This window comes from Rhea americana, unplaced genomic scaffold (assembly GCF_003343005.1).
Source record: "Rhea americana isolate MKP2758 unplaced genomic scaffold, rheAme1 scaffold_36, whole genome shotgun sequence".
Lineage (NCBI taxonomy): Eukaryota > Metazoa > Chordata > Aves > Rheiformes > Rheidae > Rhea > Rhea americana.
Genome location: NW_028186490.1, coordinates 2,214,386 through 2,234,417, shown reverse-complemented (window position 1 = coordinate 2,234,417; position 20,032 = coordinate 2,214,386). Strand labels below are relative to the sequence as shown.

At 37.1% G+C, this 20,032-nt stretch overlaps 1 protein-coding gene across 7 annotated transcripts in view; it reads right to left on the bottom strand.

Annotated features, from left to right (window-relative positions):
• The window catches only part of KAT6B (lysine acetyltransferase 6B), a 122,665-nt gene that overhangs the window by 38,422 nt on the left and 64,211 nt on the right, over nt 1-20,032 (bottom strand). For 4 of the 7 annotated variants that reach the window (XM_085312274.1, XM_085312275.1, XM_085312272.1 and 1 more), the window contains exons 3-10: nt 18,668-18,776; nt 12,237-12,352; nt 11,986-12,067; nt 10,873-11,005; nt 6,633-7,564; nt 5,585-5,706; nt 3,754-3,869; nt 1,719-1,860 (exon numbers count right to left, since the gene is read on the bottom strand). In XM_085312274.1, the coding sequence (XP_085168400.1) occupies nt 1,719-1,860; nt 3,754-3,869; nt 5,585-5,706; nt 6,633-7,564; nt 10,873-11,005; nt 11,986-12,067; nt 12,237-12,352; nt 18,668-18,776 (1,752 nt within the window). The remainder of the gene's footprint in view (nt 1-1,718; nt 1,861-3,753; nt 3,870-5,584; nt 5,707-6,632; nt 7,565-10,872; nt 11,006-11,985; nt 12,068-12,236; nt 12,353-18,667; nt 18,777-20,032) is intronic. The other 3 variants (XM_085312276.1, XM_085312277.1, XM_085312278.1) reach the window with 2 other exon arrangements.

The window sequence follows — 20,032 nt, the reverse complement described above, 5'->3', positions numbered from 1 at the left end:
TGCACAGAATTCCTTGAAGTCTCTACTAGGAAGGACATCAACAAATGACAAAGTCTCTACAGTTATCAGAACAACAATTGAAACTAATCTTGGAAGTGAAAAACAAAGTCTTTCTTTCAGAAGTCTTAAGATGAGTTATTAAGGTGCCTAAAACAGAGAAAGAAGACAGGAGGAGTGCAGAAAGAGTCCAGACATTCCTTGCACATGCATTTTATTTGCTATGTGTGTTTTTTTTTTTTTTTTAATAATTTTTTATTCATGGGTTGGTTAATGAAAAGATGAACAAAGCAGGATTTGCTTTTTGTAGCATGCTGTACAGCTCTTTTAATACACAGTAGTAGAGGAAAAAAATTTAATTATTTCAGACTAAGACAATCTTGGGCTTTTTTTGATAGGGAAAAAGAGTTTTAAGTCTGTTTACAATTTAAGAGTTTTGCTGGCAGATTTACAACCAGTAGAAAAACTACCTGAGTCAGGAAGGAAACACAGTGTTGATGTGGAAAGCTATGCTGAACCACATAGATCAGCCACAAAAAAAAATATATATATGTTTCTACTTTCCTAACTTATTGTTTGCAATTGTGTCCTTACAAATTCTGAATTAGTTCTCATAAACAAAAGAATAAGGGGTAGAAAAACACACATGGTGGTAAACTACAGCAAAAAACAAAACCCGTTTGTGACTTTGACTGATGTAGAATTTTCTTTAATATTGCAAAAACAAGCAAGTTAACCAAGTTTAAGGTCTTTTTTAAAATTTAAGTAATGTCTCCAAAACTCTATCTACCACTATTTAACCAGATAATGGCAATGATCAGGCATGACAGACATTTTTTACAATACAAAAACACAAATTACAAGTAGAATCTATGATACCCAAAATTAAAAAGTTAAATATGCACATCTGAATGCTGCTGCTGAGAAAGAATCTCAAAAGAGTTCCTAATAATCCTGACTGTCTTCTCTGTTAATGCAACTGGTAACTCTAGGAACATACAGATTAATGAACAGCTTGAATAACTGCAGATACACTACCTGACATGTAGTGTATCCATTGTCTAGGATATCCTTAGAAACTCAGAGACTGCCAAAGAAGAAGTCTCCAAGGCAGTAATTTAGATTATAGCCCTCTATGTCGAAAAGCTCAACTCTGGACTTCCTAAATTAAAGGCAGCTTGTTGTGGCCAGAGTTCGACTGAACCTCTATCATCCAACCAGGATGCTTCAGGGCAAGTTTCTCAGAAACCCAAAAGGAAGAAAAAAAACCCTTTATTGCTACATTTACATTTCTAGAACAATACGTGAACTGGTTTGTTTTCATACTTTGCAGACATTTACATTACGCTCACTAGTCTCTCTTCAACCAAAATGCTTAAGCAGCCAAAACTGAATGGGTGTAAAAGGCACTTCTGCCATGAAGGGAATGATTGCCCAGTTGAAGCACTTCCATTGCAGCCCCCATCTAAGAAGCATGCTGTACCAGAATCTTTAAAGGTCTAGTAATGCAAAATGTACAAGTGTAGAGAAAGTAAGAGTCACAAGAGAAGAGGGCGGGGGGGAGGGGAACAAGACAGGGAAGATTTGTTTCTGCAGCATAAGACGACTCTTCATGGAATTATTTAAATATTTTAAAGTTTTCCCCCCGCCATTGGTCTACAGCTAGTCTGTAATGTCTACAAACTGATTACTTTCAGAAATCTAGACTTTGATATACCTACCTCAAATACTGAAAGGTCATTTCTTCTGTAGATTTCATTGGCTGGAGGATGAAACCAGCCACATTTCTTTGAGTGCCTTAACAAAATGTTTTTACTTTTCATGTATTTAAGACAGAATTCGCACAGGTAAAGCTTTGGTAGTCTGTATGAAAATTAGAAAGATATTTTATACAAAAAACAAATGAATAATTTGTTAAATTCTATAAGCAAAAGAAGTTACCACAAAGTGACAAGTCCCTCCCCATTTAAATGTAAGGTACTCTGAGTAAATGCTACTTAGGTTAAAAAAGGAAAAAAAAAATATTAGAGGGAATGATTAAACATATACATCAGTCATTAGAAGTGAACTTAAGGAAAAAAAAAAACATTCAATCAGAGTGAACCTGATTCAACTGAGTTGGACTCTGAGCAGCCGTTTGGTGGTCCAGCCTTAGCTACATCCCAGTTCCCTTCCCCTTGCCCCACCTCACATTTCACCTAAGCTTTCATCATCGAACTAGGCACACTGGAGTCATACCTCAAGTTCCGTCCTTTTTCACAGTAAGGACAGAGGAGGCTACAGGGAACCTCCTCCTCTATTTTGGATGTGGAAGAGGCTAGGAGATTTTTTTCTTCCCATGCTCTTCCATATACTTGGACGGGACAGCAGGCTGCGGTACAATGACCCTCTCCCCTCTAACCAGCCACATTATCACTTTACTCAAACACAGAAGCCAGTCCAAACACTTCACACACAGGCGAAAGGCTCTCTTCCACCCATCTCCATGACAAGAGGCAAGATAGATGACTATTCCTCCAGGGAGGATTCAGTTCCAATCGGATGCAGGTAACGCACAGGTACCATTTTAGACAACACTGATAATGAGATCTATCTGCCAGGGAAAAAAAAGCCTGCTCCTTTCAGGAATTTTTAGCTATTTATCCCCCTTTTTAAGTTACGGAAGTAGTAGAAGACTATTGCAGGAAATCAGTTTACTAAAATTAGTTTAATAGTCTAAAAATTCTTAGAACAGAGGCCAATTATATCTGCTCTGAAGTTACTGGTACATTTTAGAATCACTTAGAGGTAACAGTACTGGTTTACAGTATTCCAGGTTTCTAAGAAAATTTATCAAAGGAGTACAAATTGTTTATTCCACGATGTAGAGCCAAGAATCGCACTGCCTCCTACAGATGGCTCACTGTTGGCTCGTACCAATGATTATCCATTATCATACCTCTGTCTGGGATTAATTTACCTGATGGGCCAGACTTTCTCTCATGATATGACTGAAAATAAAGGGCTATAAAAGTGAAATAAAATATTAACACTGTAAAAGCTCCGTTAACAAGATGGAACAGAAATGCTCCATACACTCTTTTTTGACCCTTGATTTTTACATTATCAGTTCACAATATATCCCTCATTCCCACTACACAAAGATGACAGTATCTAAGAATGAGGCAGATGGAGAGAAAATGCAGTTTTACAATAATGCCATGCACAGGATTTTTGAAACAGGTCATATAACTTGGTTGTTTTCATCAACTACTCTCTACAGAGGACAGAGTTCTGCAAATCTCCACATGCCATAAATCCAGTGGATTCATAAAGCATATATTTCCAGCACAAGTAATTCAGTAGAGATCTACTGAAAAGATGTACTAGCTCATGCTCTCTGCCTGACTCCAAGGTGTCCTGGCAAAGGAAGAGGCCAGAATTGGGATGCCACTGCCACAACTTGCTCACTTTATTTAATAGGTCCAGACCTTAAATTGGGCATACCTGGTTGCAAATTGTTTAAAAAAAGGAATGGGGGAGGGGAGAAATGAGAGAGCAAGAAACTCTAAGATTACACAGGACTAGAAAAATCAGTACATTTAATCATTTAATGCATTTTTGAATAGAACTAGTTTGAGAGAGACAGACAGACAGACGACCATTGTCCTCCTTCAGAATTATAAAAGTAAAATTTAAGTATAAACTTTTAAAAATAAGTAAGGTATAAAATTAGTTAAAATTTCAACATGTATGATGATCTTGACAACTCACTACCTTGCATATTCCTGTGGGTAAGGCGAAGAGTACCAGGTCTGGATCTCATATTTTCCAAACTCAATCACTGAAGGATATCGTCCACTTGTTTCACCAGTGTTTTTACACCCAATTTTCTGTCAGGTGCAATAAAAGCAAAACATTAGCTATAGAACATGCAAAAGGATTTTTTTTTTTAATCATCAGTTTCAACCAGTGAAGACCTGACAAACTTGGAGCATTCAAATTACCTGCTTACACTCTTCAAGCCTGGACAGACAAGAGGACAGAATTTGCAAATAGCTATCTATAAAATTTACAACTTTTTTCTTAAGGTGCCAAGCAAGTAAGAATAAAGTTAAATGAGCAGTGCTTACAAACAAGTGCATGCAAGTAGACACATGGCCCAGTCAAATAAAAGGCACATCTGCCTCAACCCTCTTCTCCTGAAGCATCTGGCAGGAGGACACTTCTAAAGTCCTAGTTCAAACTATAATCTGTCCTTTTGTCAAAACAATCAATGAGAAGGGATCAGAAGAGCCTTTCTGGAGTTTATAGGATTTGATCTCCTAACAGTCAACATAACAGTCAACTAAAATATACCTCAGCTGATATAGAAAAGTTAAGCTACTCAGAAAGAGACTGCTAGAATCTAAAGGGCTGACTAAATACAATGAAGAAAGAAATACGGAAAAAAAATAAAGTGATACCGATTTTAGAAATCTTACCACATAACATTTTTGAACTGCATATGAAAGACAGAAAGATAGATAGAGGAGGAGGTAGGAACCACTTCCATTAGCAAATGGAAATACCAGCTAATAATGAGGTTGATCTTTAAACTTGGTTTGCGTTTGGTGGTTAACACTCTCTGAATTAAGACTGTATCAAGGTCAATGCATTGACCCATGCCAGGTACTGTCAGCTCTTGTACCTCTAACCTGAAAAAATTAAGGGACTTTCATTACTGAAAAAGATCAAAGACATACTGGTTTACGACACATTCTATTAAAAGCAGCAGTTGCAGCATTATATGCACCTTCCTTTTGACCCTGCTTCCCAGAAACACTGCTTGCTTGAAGGGCAAAATTTCTTCATGACTGACTTGTAAAGAGTTTCTTCCAACATGGAAGGCTACAAGGCTTGCTCATTCCATTGACACAGAGAAATAGTAGCCTCTTTTGCCAAAGGAAAATTCAGCAGCCATGTCTAGAGCTTCCTTGGCAAATGAAATCAGTTTAGTCTCAGCAAGTTAGATTAGTATTGCATATCTTAAAGAGAAGCATAAACACCAGCTGGTATAAAGTTTTAATCAGATTCAGCTCAAATATTTCAACTACTAGAGAAATTCTATAGTTTTTAAACTCAAAATGTATTAAACCATGAGGCAAAATAAAACAATGAGCAACCCACCAAACACGATTTGCTTTTTATAAACAGTATTTAACAGACTTAACTTTTCCTAGAATCTGCTTTCTGTGCAGAGAAAAGTGATGAAAGCACATTCTTACTGACCAAGATTCTCTCTGCCCTGACCAGGCTGTCAGCTACGCAACTCCATGTTTAGCCAGTGACAGTCCTGTCCAAAGAGTGCCAAGCATACTCAAAATCTATTTCAGACCTTACTCTTCCGACCCACTCCAGTGGGATGCCTTTTCTCCAATCTAGCAGAAGGTGATTGTACGAAGTGCATCTCCAATACAATGCACAGCAAGTATAAAACATTAGGCCAGAAAGAACATAACAAAAATGAAGATGAGTAGACATCTGAAAACTGATCACGTTTTTATTTACGGAAACAACTGCATTTTATGCAACACAGATGACAACTTTTCTCTCTCTCTCTGCTTACCTCCAGGGAAAGTTCCCGAGCCTGCTTAAATACTTCCAAATCCTCTTGCGTAACAGTGTCCTTGCTTCCCACCAGAAATACATCGGTATGTTCTTGTTTGATGCTTAGTTTGATCTCAGTATCTGTTATTTAAAACCAGCAAAAAGATTATTCAGACATGCAGGTTGCATGTGTTTTTCCAGAGTGATACTCTAAATAGGATTGTAGTAACTACAGCTCTTACAACTCCCAATTCTAACTAAATTTGGGATTCTAAACAACAGGAATGAATCCTTACTCCCCTCTTAGTTTTGTAATTTGCTGTTGCAAAAGCAATTTTCACTACTTGCTTGCCTGTCTAAGCTTTTACAGTCTAGTTCTACTGAATCAGTTTTCAACCTCATGAAACAGAATATATTCTATCATTGGAATTAAGCCTTCTAATAAATTGCAAGACACTCTACAAGATAATAATAAAAATAAGAGGAAAAAAGCTGCTCTTTCAGTGCTGATTTAAACAAAAACTTTAAAAACTTGGAAACTAACGCTAAGCTAAGTGTACATTCAAGTATCAGAAATAATTTTTTTCTTAAATAAACATAAAAAGGTATTTTACAGCAGTACAGATTGAGTGTTGTGGAGGCAGGATGGAGTTGGTCATGAAAAAGCGATGGAGCAGAGGGAAATGAACTGAAATGCCCACCATTGTAAGCGCTGACAGCACACAACCATAATGACAGCACTACTGCCAGAGAAAGGGCAGGAAAAGAACAAGGAAGTAGCATGAAAAGTGGCTACTCATGCGGTACTACACAGCCATAAGCAACATTATGAAGGCACTTGGGGCTCCTAGTGTCACTACAGATGCAAAAATAATAAAAAGGTGGTGTGATATTAGTCAGAAAACATTTTAGAGGTTTAGTCAGCATTAGATACAAGGTCAAAGTTCCATTGCTTTTGTATGAAAGTGAAGTGAGAATAAGAGAAGTAGCTAAGACCTATGTGACAAAATAAGAATCTCGGTTTTGGACGGGACGCAGGTTTGGTTGGCGCTTTGACCTTTGCTTACCATCATCCTGATCAGGTTTAATTCTTCCGTCTGTCAAGCTCCCCTTCCCTGGTGAGTGGGTCCCCATCTGAGGGGTCACTTTATACTTTAATCTGCCTAGAATCCTGTGCTTTTTAAGGAAGGTTGTTCGCTTGAAGTGAGCAATTGCTTTAAAAGCACGTCCTCTAGACACACCCCATCCAGAGGTACAGGAATGAGAAATAAACCTACTTCTAACCTCTTTCTTTCCATAGAAAAGGCTATTAGATTTTGATGTGGAAGATAATTCTGGTTTACGACGCATACGCTTGGGTGGTGCATAGCTTGGGTGTCCCTTTTTCCGAGACTGTCCCTGAATGGTATAGATATGAGAAAGTCCATCAAAGAGTCCCTTTAGCTGACTGTTATTAGGAAGGCGACTAAAGGAGGGTGCACTTGACTGACTGGAAGAACTTTGGGGAGAGTTAGAAGAAGCGGAAGTGCTGGATTTTTGTGAACTGGGGCTCTGACCAGAGATGGGAGTTGGGGGTAGAAGTGAAGAAGGTGGAGGTTTTAGCTTTTGTGTGGTACCTGTAGCCAACACAAGAGAAGTGCATGACTGTTTCTGAGAGACCTTTTTCCTTGGACGATAGTGCTTTGAAAAGTCTATTATTTCACCTCGTGATCTGCGACCATCAGGTGATGGTGTAAAAAACTTAGTAAGGCCATCAATGAGCCCTTTGGTTTTCTTGTTAACTTTAAGTGTAGAGGCAGATATGTAGGTGGAGGTGGTGGTGATTTTGGTGGTGGCACCAGGCCGAGTGGGGTCTGTAACAGGCAATCTGCTGCTTGAATCCTTCACAGATGCAGCATGACCAGATGAAGGTGTGGTACAGACTTTAGTCTTTTGACCCCTACCAGGTGACCCCCTTCCTGTGAATGCATTCATGGATCCTTCATCACTGGTTACAGACCTATACAAAAATTTGGAAAATAAAAATAAAAGAATCAACATTTAAAAGATACAAAACTACTAACAAATAATACTGCAGTTTATATAAGTTACTTCTGCCATTTTCCTAACAAAATCTTTAAAGAAATTTAGAAAGATATATGCACCCTGGACATACAATTCACATTACAGCATAACTTTTTTTTTTTTTTAGTTCACTGTACATATAAATAAAAGTAGCTGAGATAGCCAAGTCTCCCAAGTATATTGGTTCCACCTACTTTTAGGTATGACAGAAATGTTTGTGCCTTTGAAGAAAAACATTACTGCATTATGTTTGAGCACTGTAACTGATATATCACTATATAAGTGATTGCACACAGCAAGGAGATGCACATGTTCAGTGTTAGCAAATTAAATACAGCATATCAAAACCCTTAACTTCATCAAAACATTTGCTTAAACTGTATAGAGTCTATCAGTTCTTTAAAAGCAACATTTTTTCAAGAAACTGCCATTTTCCAGTTTTGTTTGATTACATCTATAAGCACTAGTATTTAAAAAAAGACCACCAAAGATCTAAAAGCAAAATGAAGCAGTTTACAAACAGTATTGTAGCAAAACAAAAAAAAAAAAGGTCTCATTTTCTTTAGAAATTGTAACAATAGCAAAACCAAAAATACACATATAGAGGGAAGGAGCAAAACACTAAGACCAAGTAGTGATCAAAGAAGAGCCATAAACTGATTGGGCCTAATATGGAATATGTTGAGGATGAAAAGGGTGAGTATTACCTAAAAGGCTAATAAGATAAAGGGCATGCTGCAAGCCAACGCTTGTGACAGCAGAAGTGCCAACTGAGCTGATCGTTAATGAGTGAAAAAGAACACCGAAGAACACACTGAAAAGTAGTACATTTTAAATGTACAAAAAAATGAACATTTAAAAACATTTGGAGAAATAGGCATCAAGAAGTATAATCAAATTGCTTATCCCAACAAGGCTATATAGTTGCACTCAACAATTCCATTTCCTTTTTCATTCTCCTCTTTGAAGTTACTTTATTTTGCAGAGGAAAGCTTTCTTCCACAGATTTTTGCCTTCCTAATTGCAATGCTGAAGTAATTAATTCCAACAGGTTACTTTTAATTAGAGATGGAGCAGCCTGGGGCTACCATCTGGTTTGCTGAACTCCAGTGGCCCACCAGTTAAAAATTGGCCCTTTTTCCACTCACACATCCTTAAATTTGTTTAGCTCCTAAGCAGCAGCAACATGAAAAACAAAGTCTTTTGAATTCTTTGGTGCCATAAGCTTGTGTCCATAGCAAGATCTATTCTTGCCACCAGATGTGCTAATCACCATCAGTGCCAGAGGCTGACACACACCTGGTTTTAGTTAATCCTACATAGTAATTTGCCCATGAAGGACTTCCTAAAGATGTTCAATAGGGAAAAAATTATTCCTGTACTTCTGGATAGATTTTCCTTATCCTACATGAAAAGGTTTAAGTGATATTAGCCAATCTTGCTTTATTTCATGTGATTGCTCAGCTACTTATAGCACTATCTTCCATATCCTATTATCATTTTTAAACAGACTCCATGAGAATTCTTTTCTTATTCCATCCCCCTAACCATTACTCTTCCATAACAAGATTTTGTTCCATGCATATTAAAAATCACAACAATAGAAATATGCCTATAGCATTACAAATATTCATTACACAAAGATAAGAATCCCCCGCCCTTAAAGCACTACTCTTTCCTTCTCTGTAGCATGTGAAGATGCAAGCCTTCATACTCACAACCATGCCAAACTAAAAGGACTTCTGCTTCTTTTAATACAACACTTAATAAAAGCTGGAGCTCAGAACACCAGTAGCACAGTATAACAGTATAACCCATGCAAGCCTAACAACTTATCCCTTACATGTTGGAGGAAGGAGGAAAGGCATAATTACAGCATCAGACAGGCATCCTGCTAAATTCCCTGTGAATGCCCAGATTGGGGGCATGCTTTAAGAAAAGTAAGATGGCACTACTATATTCAAACTACCACTTCCAGCTGAAGGCTTAAGAGTTCTCAAAGGGGAAAAAGCAGAGGTGCAGCTAGAGATATAGGGAGTATTTTTATCACGTACATACAATAATATACAGAAAGTTCAAGATGTTAAAATGCTGAAAGTTGTATGGCTGGTCTAATGACTGATACCTTCAAATATGTTAGTTGGGAAGAGAAGAGAGAATTAAAAGAATACATTTTCCAAAAAAACACTGGAAGTACTACATGCTGGCTGCGCTGACACCATAAATTCTTATTTGGCAAAATCCACCAAGCAGCTTAGCATGCAACTCTGGGAAATACTAGACAAGTTTTTAGGCTGTAGAGGAAAATGGTAGGGTAACAACCACGTAACAGAATGAGTAGTAGATAGAGCCAGAAAGCTTTTCAGTTGCTCAGTTGACATGGCCAAAAAGATACTTAAGTAGAAAAAGAAGAGGAAATTTGTATGTGAATAGGAATATGTGATGGAGGACAACATGCTGCTAAAATTAACATCGAATCTGTTCCTGTTTAACAGTGCATGTAATATCAGCCCAGCTTTTGAAATCTGCCTAAAAAGCCTCCAACAAAGCCTTAAGACGTCTAATTACAGTGTCCCTTGGAAAGATAGATGCCAGAAAAGTTGCAGCACTCTTTTCTTAGGCAGAGATAATCTTGAGAAGTAAAAGCAATTGCAACCTCTTCCCCCAATAACCACGGCTGCTTAACAGGACAATTCAAGTAATCATTTTTCTCCAGAGTAACACAGAACTTCTGTAGTAATTATACAGCTTGCTGTTGGGAGTGGGCTTTTCAGCTGATATGGACTGATACAAGGTTACTTTTACACTGTTTTTAAAGCAGAACAGTGTCCTGAAGCTGGACACAGGTAATCAGGTAATAGGATAATTTATTATCCACTTGGTGTGGACTCTATATATGCTTCAGTTAAGTTACATTTAAAAGACAGTTGTGTCACATCACTGTACAAACAATTCTTTTTACCTGTTATACCCATAAGTTCTGTTTAAAAGAAAAAATTGCATTCACAGAAGTTATATAAAGGTCTCCTCCACACCATCTCATCCTTTTCTAATGTAAGGCCAAAACCAACTACTATAATTAGTAAGTTACCAGCCCTCAGAACAAAAGTGTGTGTACTAGCATTACTTCTCATCATTTCTTTTCTCCAAACTGAATCACAGTCAAAAACAGTAGTTGAGTCTGGATCAACTTCTGTATTTTTTTAAAACACTTCTCAGAATATAATTTAAAGAGAAACCTACAACATTCGTTGCTTTAGTTTATTTTTCGGTCGTCCAATAGGTTTTGCATATCGTCGCCTTATTTGGGCAGCTTTCTCATGAAGTAGCTTTCTCCCCTTTTTCTTTGGTCTACAGACCTGGCAAATCCACATCCCTACATAAAGAAGAAAAAAAAAATTTTTACACCATCTATTTAATTTGCATCGCAAGCGTGTACTAACATACATGCCAAGTACACAAGCACAACAAATTCTCTTCCAAACAGGGAAGAGAAATGTATGTTAGAAAAAGTGGCCAAACGATCCCCTCTTACTCATACTTTGGAATTTTCAAAAGCAAAGCACTCCTGGAAAGGGAAAAAGGTTACAACAAGGATCACAGAAAAAATGGTGAGCAAATGGGTTCCAGAAGAATTTCTGTTCTAACTTGTCTCTGCTTATACTAGCTAGATCTTTCTTCAGACAAATAACTCAAGTTAAAAAAAAAAAACATGCAAATTACAAAGCAATCTAAGCTAAGCGCTGTAAAGCAAAAAAGAATGCACTTTTTTTTTTAAATACAGAATAACTTCAAGTTGACAACTTTTTAATGTTAAATGAACGTGTCTGAACATGTATTTACTATAAATAACGCTACAGGATTTAACAAAGTTGAAACAAAGAGTCTTTGCACAATTTTAATGTTAAATAGGGAAAGCCATAAGGATGCAAGAGCAGAAACAAAAGGTACTATACACCAGAAATCTAGAGATAAAACATAACCTGAAGATACAGATGTTCTGCCTGTTATATTTTAAATTACCATTGAAAAAAAATAGGAATGAAGCTTTCAGTGGTTTTGGTTTTTTGAGTTTTAAGGATTTTTGTATTGGTGTATATACATCCCAAACATTTTCAATTACAACCTCTGCAAAAACTTTACTTTTAACGAACAGGCCAAGAACTCAATTGACGTTATGAAACAGACTATATAACTTGTGTTCCCAAGAATAAATCTTTGATAAAGAAAAATAAAGTCTTGGCTTTGACTTGATTGAAACTATAGTGTCTAGCAATTGAAAAATAATTAGCATGCTCAAGAGATTTTGGTCACTTAATACGAGAAAAGACTGAATGAAAGGATTTTCATTATCACCTTTTGGCATTCGGGCAAGTGGTGGGTCACAGCACTCCATATGGAACCCTCTATCACAGGAGTCGCAAAAGAGCATGTTATCCTAAATCGGGAGGGTGGGAGGGGAGATGTGGGAGAAAGTGGGAGAAAGAGGAAAAAAGACTTAATATCGTATTGCTAGAGATTGGACATCAGAGATGTCCATTTCCACGTGTGCCAAGTACAGAGCTGGTGTAAACAAAGAAGTTACATAACGCTGAACAGTAACTTACTGCATTTTTGCCTTGGATTCTACACGCACTACATGTCTTGCATTCAATGCACTGCCATCTTAAGGCCTTCACATTTGTTGTTAACTCAGGACAGAATTTCAAACATGATGGATGCCCTGAAAAACAAAATATTTTAAGTTTCTTGAGATTTAAGAGGTATTTGATTCTTATGTTCAACACAGGATGCAGCCAGCTACACTGGAATCCTAAGAGCTCCGGCTGTTTTCAGAACTTGCAATACATTAACTTATTTACCTCATGCAAAGAAAATACAGAATAACTGCCATAAAATAAGTGTCAAGAGAAGCAGAATGTTGACTTTTACTGTAACTGACATGTGTAAATAGATTTCGTATGTACTTAAGACTGAATTTATGTTTTCGCTTAAACTGCCATTGGTTCCAAAAAAATTATTTTCGCATATTTGAACCCACTCTTTTTATAATAATACAATATAAATCCAGATAAAGGTTTATATAGAGCTCTACTAGTAATTTGTCTCTAAATATTCCAAGGATCTACCACAGAAACTTAATAGTCAAGCTATATGCATTTTTTGTTTCAGTCTTGCTTAATTATACATAATCAAAGTTTCAGACCAATAAGAATTAAAAAAAAAAAACACAAAATGGGCAATTGTCATGTGAGACCTTTATTACAAAAGAGGGTTTATAGCAAAAGATTATAACAAGATAGCAGACTTTCCATGTCTTCAACAGCCTCAGCAGAATTACTCTTCATCCAGAGAGGAAAAAAAAGCACTGCTAAATAGCAAAAAATAAACCCTTTCGAGAGAAGTACTTTTTGCTAGTATTATATTGGGCGATGATGAAGGACATTAACTCATAAGCTGTCAGAAAGGTAAGAACCCCGATGCTGTGCTGCACTTATAGACGGCTGCAGCATGAGGGATGCTTCTGTCTCATTGCCCGAGTCAGCACAAGAACCTGCGTGTGTTTTCTTCCAGTTAACTCTCTGGTCACAGTGATCCAGGCTTTCTCCTCCATATTACAACCACTGTGTATTTCCCAGTTCAAGACTGGGCTAAACCACGACAGAAAAGGATACAGGCTAATCCATAAGCATCTGCTGTTTTTCTTTTTCAAGGGACTAAGGTCTCTTGAAAGAGAAGATGACTGACTGACACACTTTAATAGGAAGCCTGCATTGATCATCTCCTTTTCATGTGCACACCCAAGGTTTAACCCACTTTTGGTTAAACTTCAAAAGAGAATTAAAACAATACAAAAATCATATGCCCCCAAAAGAAAAAGTAGGAATATAATCAAATACTAAAGAACAACCAAGAACTGAATCAATAGAGTAGTTCTTTAAAATAAAAGATAGTGAACAACATTGCTATTTTATTTTTAGCATAAAGTTTTTAACAGATATTAACAAATTTGTGTGTTTAAAACTGATTACGCAGTTAAAATGATTATTCTTGATGATGACAAATGCACTGGGCAACTACATAGTTTAGTTCAATGTTGCATTATTCCTTGCACTGAAGCTTAACAACTGCTTCATTAAATAAATAAAGTCCACTAAGCAAGAAGGAAAAAGCTCCCTGGAGTGGCTGATATTAATAACCAATGTAATAGAAAGTCTTATTTCATCAACCATGACTGAACAGCTATATTAACATGTTAAAGTGTTATCATAAACCAATTGCCTCTGCATACATACCTTGAAAAATGATTTATTTCAATATGCATGAAAACTGTGGTTTAAACTGCTGACTAACTTTCCCTTACATTTACCATTTCCAGTTACTTACCTAAGAAAAGTTGATTCTACCATTTCCAGTTACTTACCTAAGAAAAGTTGATTCTCACTGGTTGGTAACATATTACGTATAATATTACGTATAACCGGATTACTTGATTTCCCTGTTATCAGCCAACATAGTGTTCCTCGTTCAAGCAATTATATATAATTTATATATATATATATATATATATATACACACACACACACATATATATATATATAATTTTTATATATATATATATAGCTTACTGCATATTTCTTTAAGGGTTGTATTATTAGACAAAAAAAAAATCACAGAAAAAAAACATTGGGATTAAACACAGAGTCCTTGAGTCACAAATGGACTGCACATGGGAAGTATCACCAGGCATCTGCCTCTCTTTTACAGTCTTCCTTAGGTTAACACTAGTGCAGAGAGCACTGACATTTTCAAATTTCAAAACTGATATGCTGTTGTACTATACAAGCAAGTAATAAAAGTTTTTTATTGTTGTGTACACAAATTTACATAGCGCAAAAGTGATGTTAACCAAAAGCCTAATAGACACCTAATGTGGTAATCGGCACAGGTTTCATTTTTTTTAAAGGGACTTTCAGTTTAACTAACCTACAAAAGTAGTCAAAGTGAGTCACTATGACCTTAAGTAATTTTACTGCTAGCCTTTTTACATTTCAAAGAGTTGAAGAGGGAAAGATTCCCAGTATCTCACCACTGGCTGAGCTGAATCTCAATCAAGAAAATACTATCTTCTGTATACCCAAGACTAGATACATCTGCCAAGAGGTTTTCACTACTTGATCAATCTCTACTTTCAAGTGTTTAGACAGTAATTAGCCCCAGTTCAATCACCCTTTTTTTTTTTTTAAACCTCAGCAAGATCAATATTTTGAAGTACCACACAAATTTATCAGATTACAGGAAATTTAGACCATGTGAAGTTGTCAATTTCCACCAAGAACTGACACAGGTTTATTTTTCAGTAAATCTCTGCTTTAAAAACTCCACTATTATCCACCCCAGTGAGAAAAGGTTAAGACTTGTGACACACTGGCTGTATTTACCTTACTGTGGTAAAAACTGGTGAGATTTGAAAGTTAAAAACAGAAACTCTGTTGCGACCTAGACAAGTCCTTTAACCTGTCCATCTTTTCCCCATCATTGCTAAACTGAGCCTTACGCTTATTCTTCAAAAGACTTGTGACAAAATAGTTTTTTTTTTTTTTTTTTTTTTTTTTTTAAGTATTACATCAGCGACAATTATGTGCTGTGCTAAATTAGATATGCTAATATCCCCTGTTATTTATAACATGGTCAGGGAAAATGGGAGAAGGGTTTGGTTCCAGTTCTCAAGTCTGCTGATTTTGAAGTCAGAAGATGGGGAAAGCAAGACTTAGAAAGAGAAGCACTATTTGCTTTGGTGTTTAGGATTTGTTCTCTCATCTCTCTGTCATTTTACTCCTTCAGAACACACCTTGGTTCAATAACACAGCAGTGCATCTTATTTCTACTGCCCAACTATGTATTATACCTAAATGCCATTCCCTTGTTTCATAGGTCAGAGAACCATAACCTGAAAGGACAAGGATAATGGAGAGAAAAATGTAAGGGAGGAAAGCAGACATGCCAGTAGTGGGCACTGCAATTTAATCTCTGATCAAGTGAACTACAATTTGCTTACTGTGTGCAACATGCAATTTCCCTTGCTACACAGTAAGGTCAGCTTTGAGATGCATTGCAGTGTGCAAAACTACAAATCTAATTACAATAAACCTCTACTTGAGTGAAGTTTTACTATTTATATGTTGCATTGAGATTGATTTTTATTTTAGTTAGGCATCAGTAGCTGAAGTTTAGCCATCCAGCAATCTGACTGGCAGTCTCAACATTTCATTTTGTATATCCAATATATCTGAGGAACTAATTAAAGATAATTTGGTCTTAATGAGGCAGAGAGAATGTATCAGTGTTAATTCAAATGGAAGCTGATCCATGAAAGTCAAGGCTTCCAGGTTTAATGCGCCTTAGAACTACCAGAGAATTATTACATAACAAAATAGCTGGTATCTAAAATCACTTGATTAATATAAACTGTGTTTACCGACCAGCCAGGAAATTATAACCAAGTATAAACTCTATTAGGCTTCCAAATACTAAAGCACAGATTTGAAAGTACAGAAATTCTTTAAACCATCTCACAGTTTACAGTAACCTATGGGGTTTCTTTTTCCCCATCAGGGAAAAGCCAAAAGCTTCCTTCCTTCAGTGTTGAGTCATTTACTTAAATATGTTAGGAAATACATTAATTAAAAAACAAGTAAACAAACCAACATCTTACCTCAGTGAGGGATTCAGAAGCAGACAATCAAATATTGTACCCTAATTAATTGAAAACACTCTCAGCTTAGAGATCCACACTGTTTAGTTTCTATTCAGGTATTTATGTAGCTCTCCATTACAGTACAGTACCTTTATTATTCTTGTCGACAAACTTATAAACTAATGATATATACAGGTACTTCACATTTAAAGACACTAAACACACAAGGCACTCAAGGAATGCTTTCACTTCCTGCCCTCAAAGGTGCTGCTGGTTTAAGCAGTCGCTACCCGAGCGCTTACTGCCCTCCGGGGGGAACTTTCTTCTTCCTCACACTGGCCCAAAAGTTCATATGGCTGTGCTGTGAACTAGACTGGGGAACTGATCCAGCAAGAAACTGGTAGTTTTTCAAACTACATTTGTTCCTCAATCCAATTCACATGCAACTACATGTACCAGCCCAGAGGAAGGGGTAGCAGCTGCAGTTGGAAGTTGCAGTTTGCAGCTCCTTAAGCATGGTTTATCTTTTCACTGAAAAGGGACAGTCTGCATTGCAAAAAGCTTTGTGAAAAGTATTCCTTTATGCAGTGGTAGCTTATGGGGGAAGAAGTTATTTTACTGGCATAATTAAAACAGTCCGCTTGGGTGACACAAACTCCTGGCCTAATGACTCCTCTTCCAGTATAAAGCTATTTACACAGGGAATTTTTTCCAGAATAGCTAAACTGATCAGAGATTTTCAGATCTCAAACTCTACAGTTAAGCCAGAAAAACCTTACGGCACAGACTGGCTAAAAAGATTAGCCCGTGTTTTTAGCAAAACCTCTCCAAGGATGAGAAATATTCTAGGGAAAGAACATGCTGAATATCGTCAATGCATAACCAGTACTCAAAGATGCATTGTGCTACAATATTTTGTTTTAAATATGAATCCACATCATCACTTTTTAAGGAGAACCACCTGCATTCAGAATACCTGCAGGAAGTCAGCAAAAGCCACTACTACACAAAGGGCCAAGGTACACGCAATCAGCAGAGCCTCTCGTTTGCCACTGTCACCAATTTACAGATTTGGCAGGGAATAAGACACCACCGTTCCAAAAGGGACAAATCACAACAGAGCAGCTCTTCTTCAACCACTCCCTGAATACTAATTACCATACCTGCTAATATTATAGTTCTGCCACCATACTCACAAAAACATGAAGGAATAGGCAATAAAGTAGAACACTGCTACACCAAATAGAGCAATTCTTTGAAGGAGGAAAAAATAAGAATTTAATATTAAAAACCTGCCCACATATCATGACAGAAGTTCTTGATATAAAAATTTCATATTACCATACTACAAACACCTAGGGCATGGCAATGGAAACTGGTAAAGGGAGGAGTCAGTTTCTCACACTAGCTAAAGAATATGAAGAAAAAAGGTTTGGTTTGGTTTTTTTCTTTTTTTTTTTTTTTTTTTTTTTTTTTTTTTTTTATCAATCCATGGAGTGTTAAGTTTATTCTCTCCTGTGGTGAATTTCATGCTAGGTCTAGCTCAGCTAGAGAAATTCGGAGTTAGCGGAGTTTTTTTATTTTTTTTTTTCTTTTTTTTCTTTTTTGGGGGGGGGGGCCTTTAAGTTTTGCTTTATTTAATATAACTTCATAGGAAGGTAAGCATCCAGCTCATTAACTGCCAGAATCCTTTGCACTTTTAAAGTATTTCCCCAATTCAGTAATTTTCATGGGTTAACAGCCAAAAAACCTGTTCCTCCAAACCCTGTTTTTTCCCCTCAAAACACACACACCATGTCAAGGAAAAACATCAAACTGATGTTTCACTAACATCAGTAGTAAACTATTTGAAACACTATTCAAATTGTCACTCCAATAATAAAGTATTTCTATAAAAAAAATTAAATACACAGGATGCATATCTGCAAAGACTGCTACACAACTCCCTCCCCTCCGCCACTTCCTCTTTCCCAGGTTCTTAAAGGCAAATCAGTGAAAGTAAAATTCTTGACCATCATTTGGTTACAAACGATGAGTTTTTAGATCAAAGGTAGATCCCAAACTATCACAAAATGCCTGTATTTTAGAAATCTAGCCCCCCTATTAATTTACCCAGCTCATACTTAAAGATTAATTCAAACCTCTAATTTGTAGTTGTCTAGACTACAAATTTTCAGTCAAAAGTTTGAGTGCTTTTCCATCTTGTTTTCCATCTAGAACCAAATGTTCTGGTTCTAGATTTATGTCCAGAGGATGACATTCCAGTTTAAAAGAAATAAACCCTTAAAAACATATCTGCTCATAAACATTTTGTAATATTTGTAAATTCAACCAACTTACCACTGCTGCCACAGTCAGCACAAGACAACAGTTCTTCTGGTTTTTTTTCACGATTTGACTCTTTCGTCCCCAAACAAAAGCTACATATTGGAATGGGATCAGCTCGTGGCTAGATTTAAAAATAAACAAATGACAGTTAGTGTTACTAAGCAAACAGACAAAACCAAAAAACTTAACAGAAGCTAGAGATGGGCACATCATTCTCAGTGGCGTTTTTAATTTCTCAAATATCTAAACTTAAAAAAATCAGATCTAACTGACCTTTTATTGTACTACATATTGTTTACTAACCCATACCCATTTCACATCATTTTAGCATTTTAGCATGGAAAAGTTTAGTATCTGAAGATATTTTGTGAATATTAACCCATAATTAGCAACCTTGTGTACTAATATACAGACCTTTCCAGTACAAGGTTAGTGTTGACAAGAAAAAAAAAAAAAAANCTCGCGGGGCAGCGGCGCCCCGTCGCGCCCTCATGCCGGCCCGCCGACAGGGAGACGGAGGGGGCTGCCGCCCTCCGTCACTTCCGGCGCGCTCGCGGGCCTGGCGCGCGCGGGGCGGGGCCTACCCGACGAGTGGCGGTTGGACCGTTAACGGCAGCCGCTGCGCTGATGGTGGTACAGCCGGGCTGACCGGCGCGGCGCGGCCGGTGCGCCGCAGGGAGTTTGCCCCGTAGCGTTACCAGCTTCGCAGCGCATGGCGTAACGTTCTGTAGCGTAGGGCTTTGTAACTGCTCATCAGACTGAAGTATTAATGAGAAATAAGAACGCGGCCCATTCGTAGCACTGGATATAAAGTAGGGATGGCAGAGTTCAGGGTAGTGAACTTAAAAAATCGTGTGGGGCAGTATGTTTGACAAAGTCATTTCTCAAAGTGCAAACACAAAAAGAACAGTTAGAGGTGGTTTCAGATATGGAGGCATTTACATTCGCCTGCTACCAGCTAGGAAATTCTTCTGATGTATTAGCAGATAGAATTAGAACTATGCAGATAATGAATATCAAGTTCTATCTTCCATTATAAACTCTCTTCATCAAAAACCTCACCAAATGGAAAACTGCATTTCCTGGAAATTACATACCATCACAGTAACCAGTTTCATGCAGATACAAGCTTTTCTGAAACCGGATGTTATATTCCAATTCATATACCTGTTTAACATGTTCTGCTATAGTTCTGATAATCGAAAAACATGCAAAATACTAGCTCTGGCAGTTGCACACAATAAGTAGTAATACATTATTTCATTTATCCTCCTAACAGGCTGAGCTCCAAGTTTGCTGTGGTCAGCACAGTTTGAGAAAGGATATAAAACTTATTCCATAGTTATTTTTTTTTCTGTCTTCTCATGCTGCTTCTAC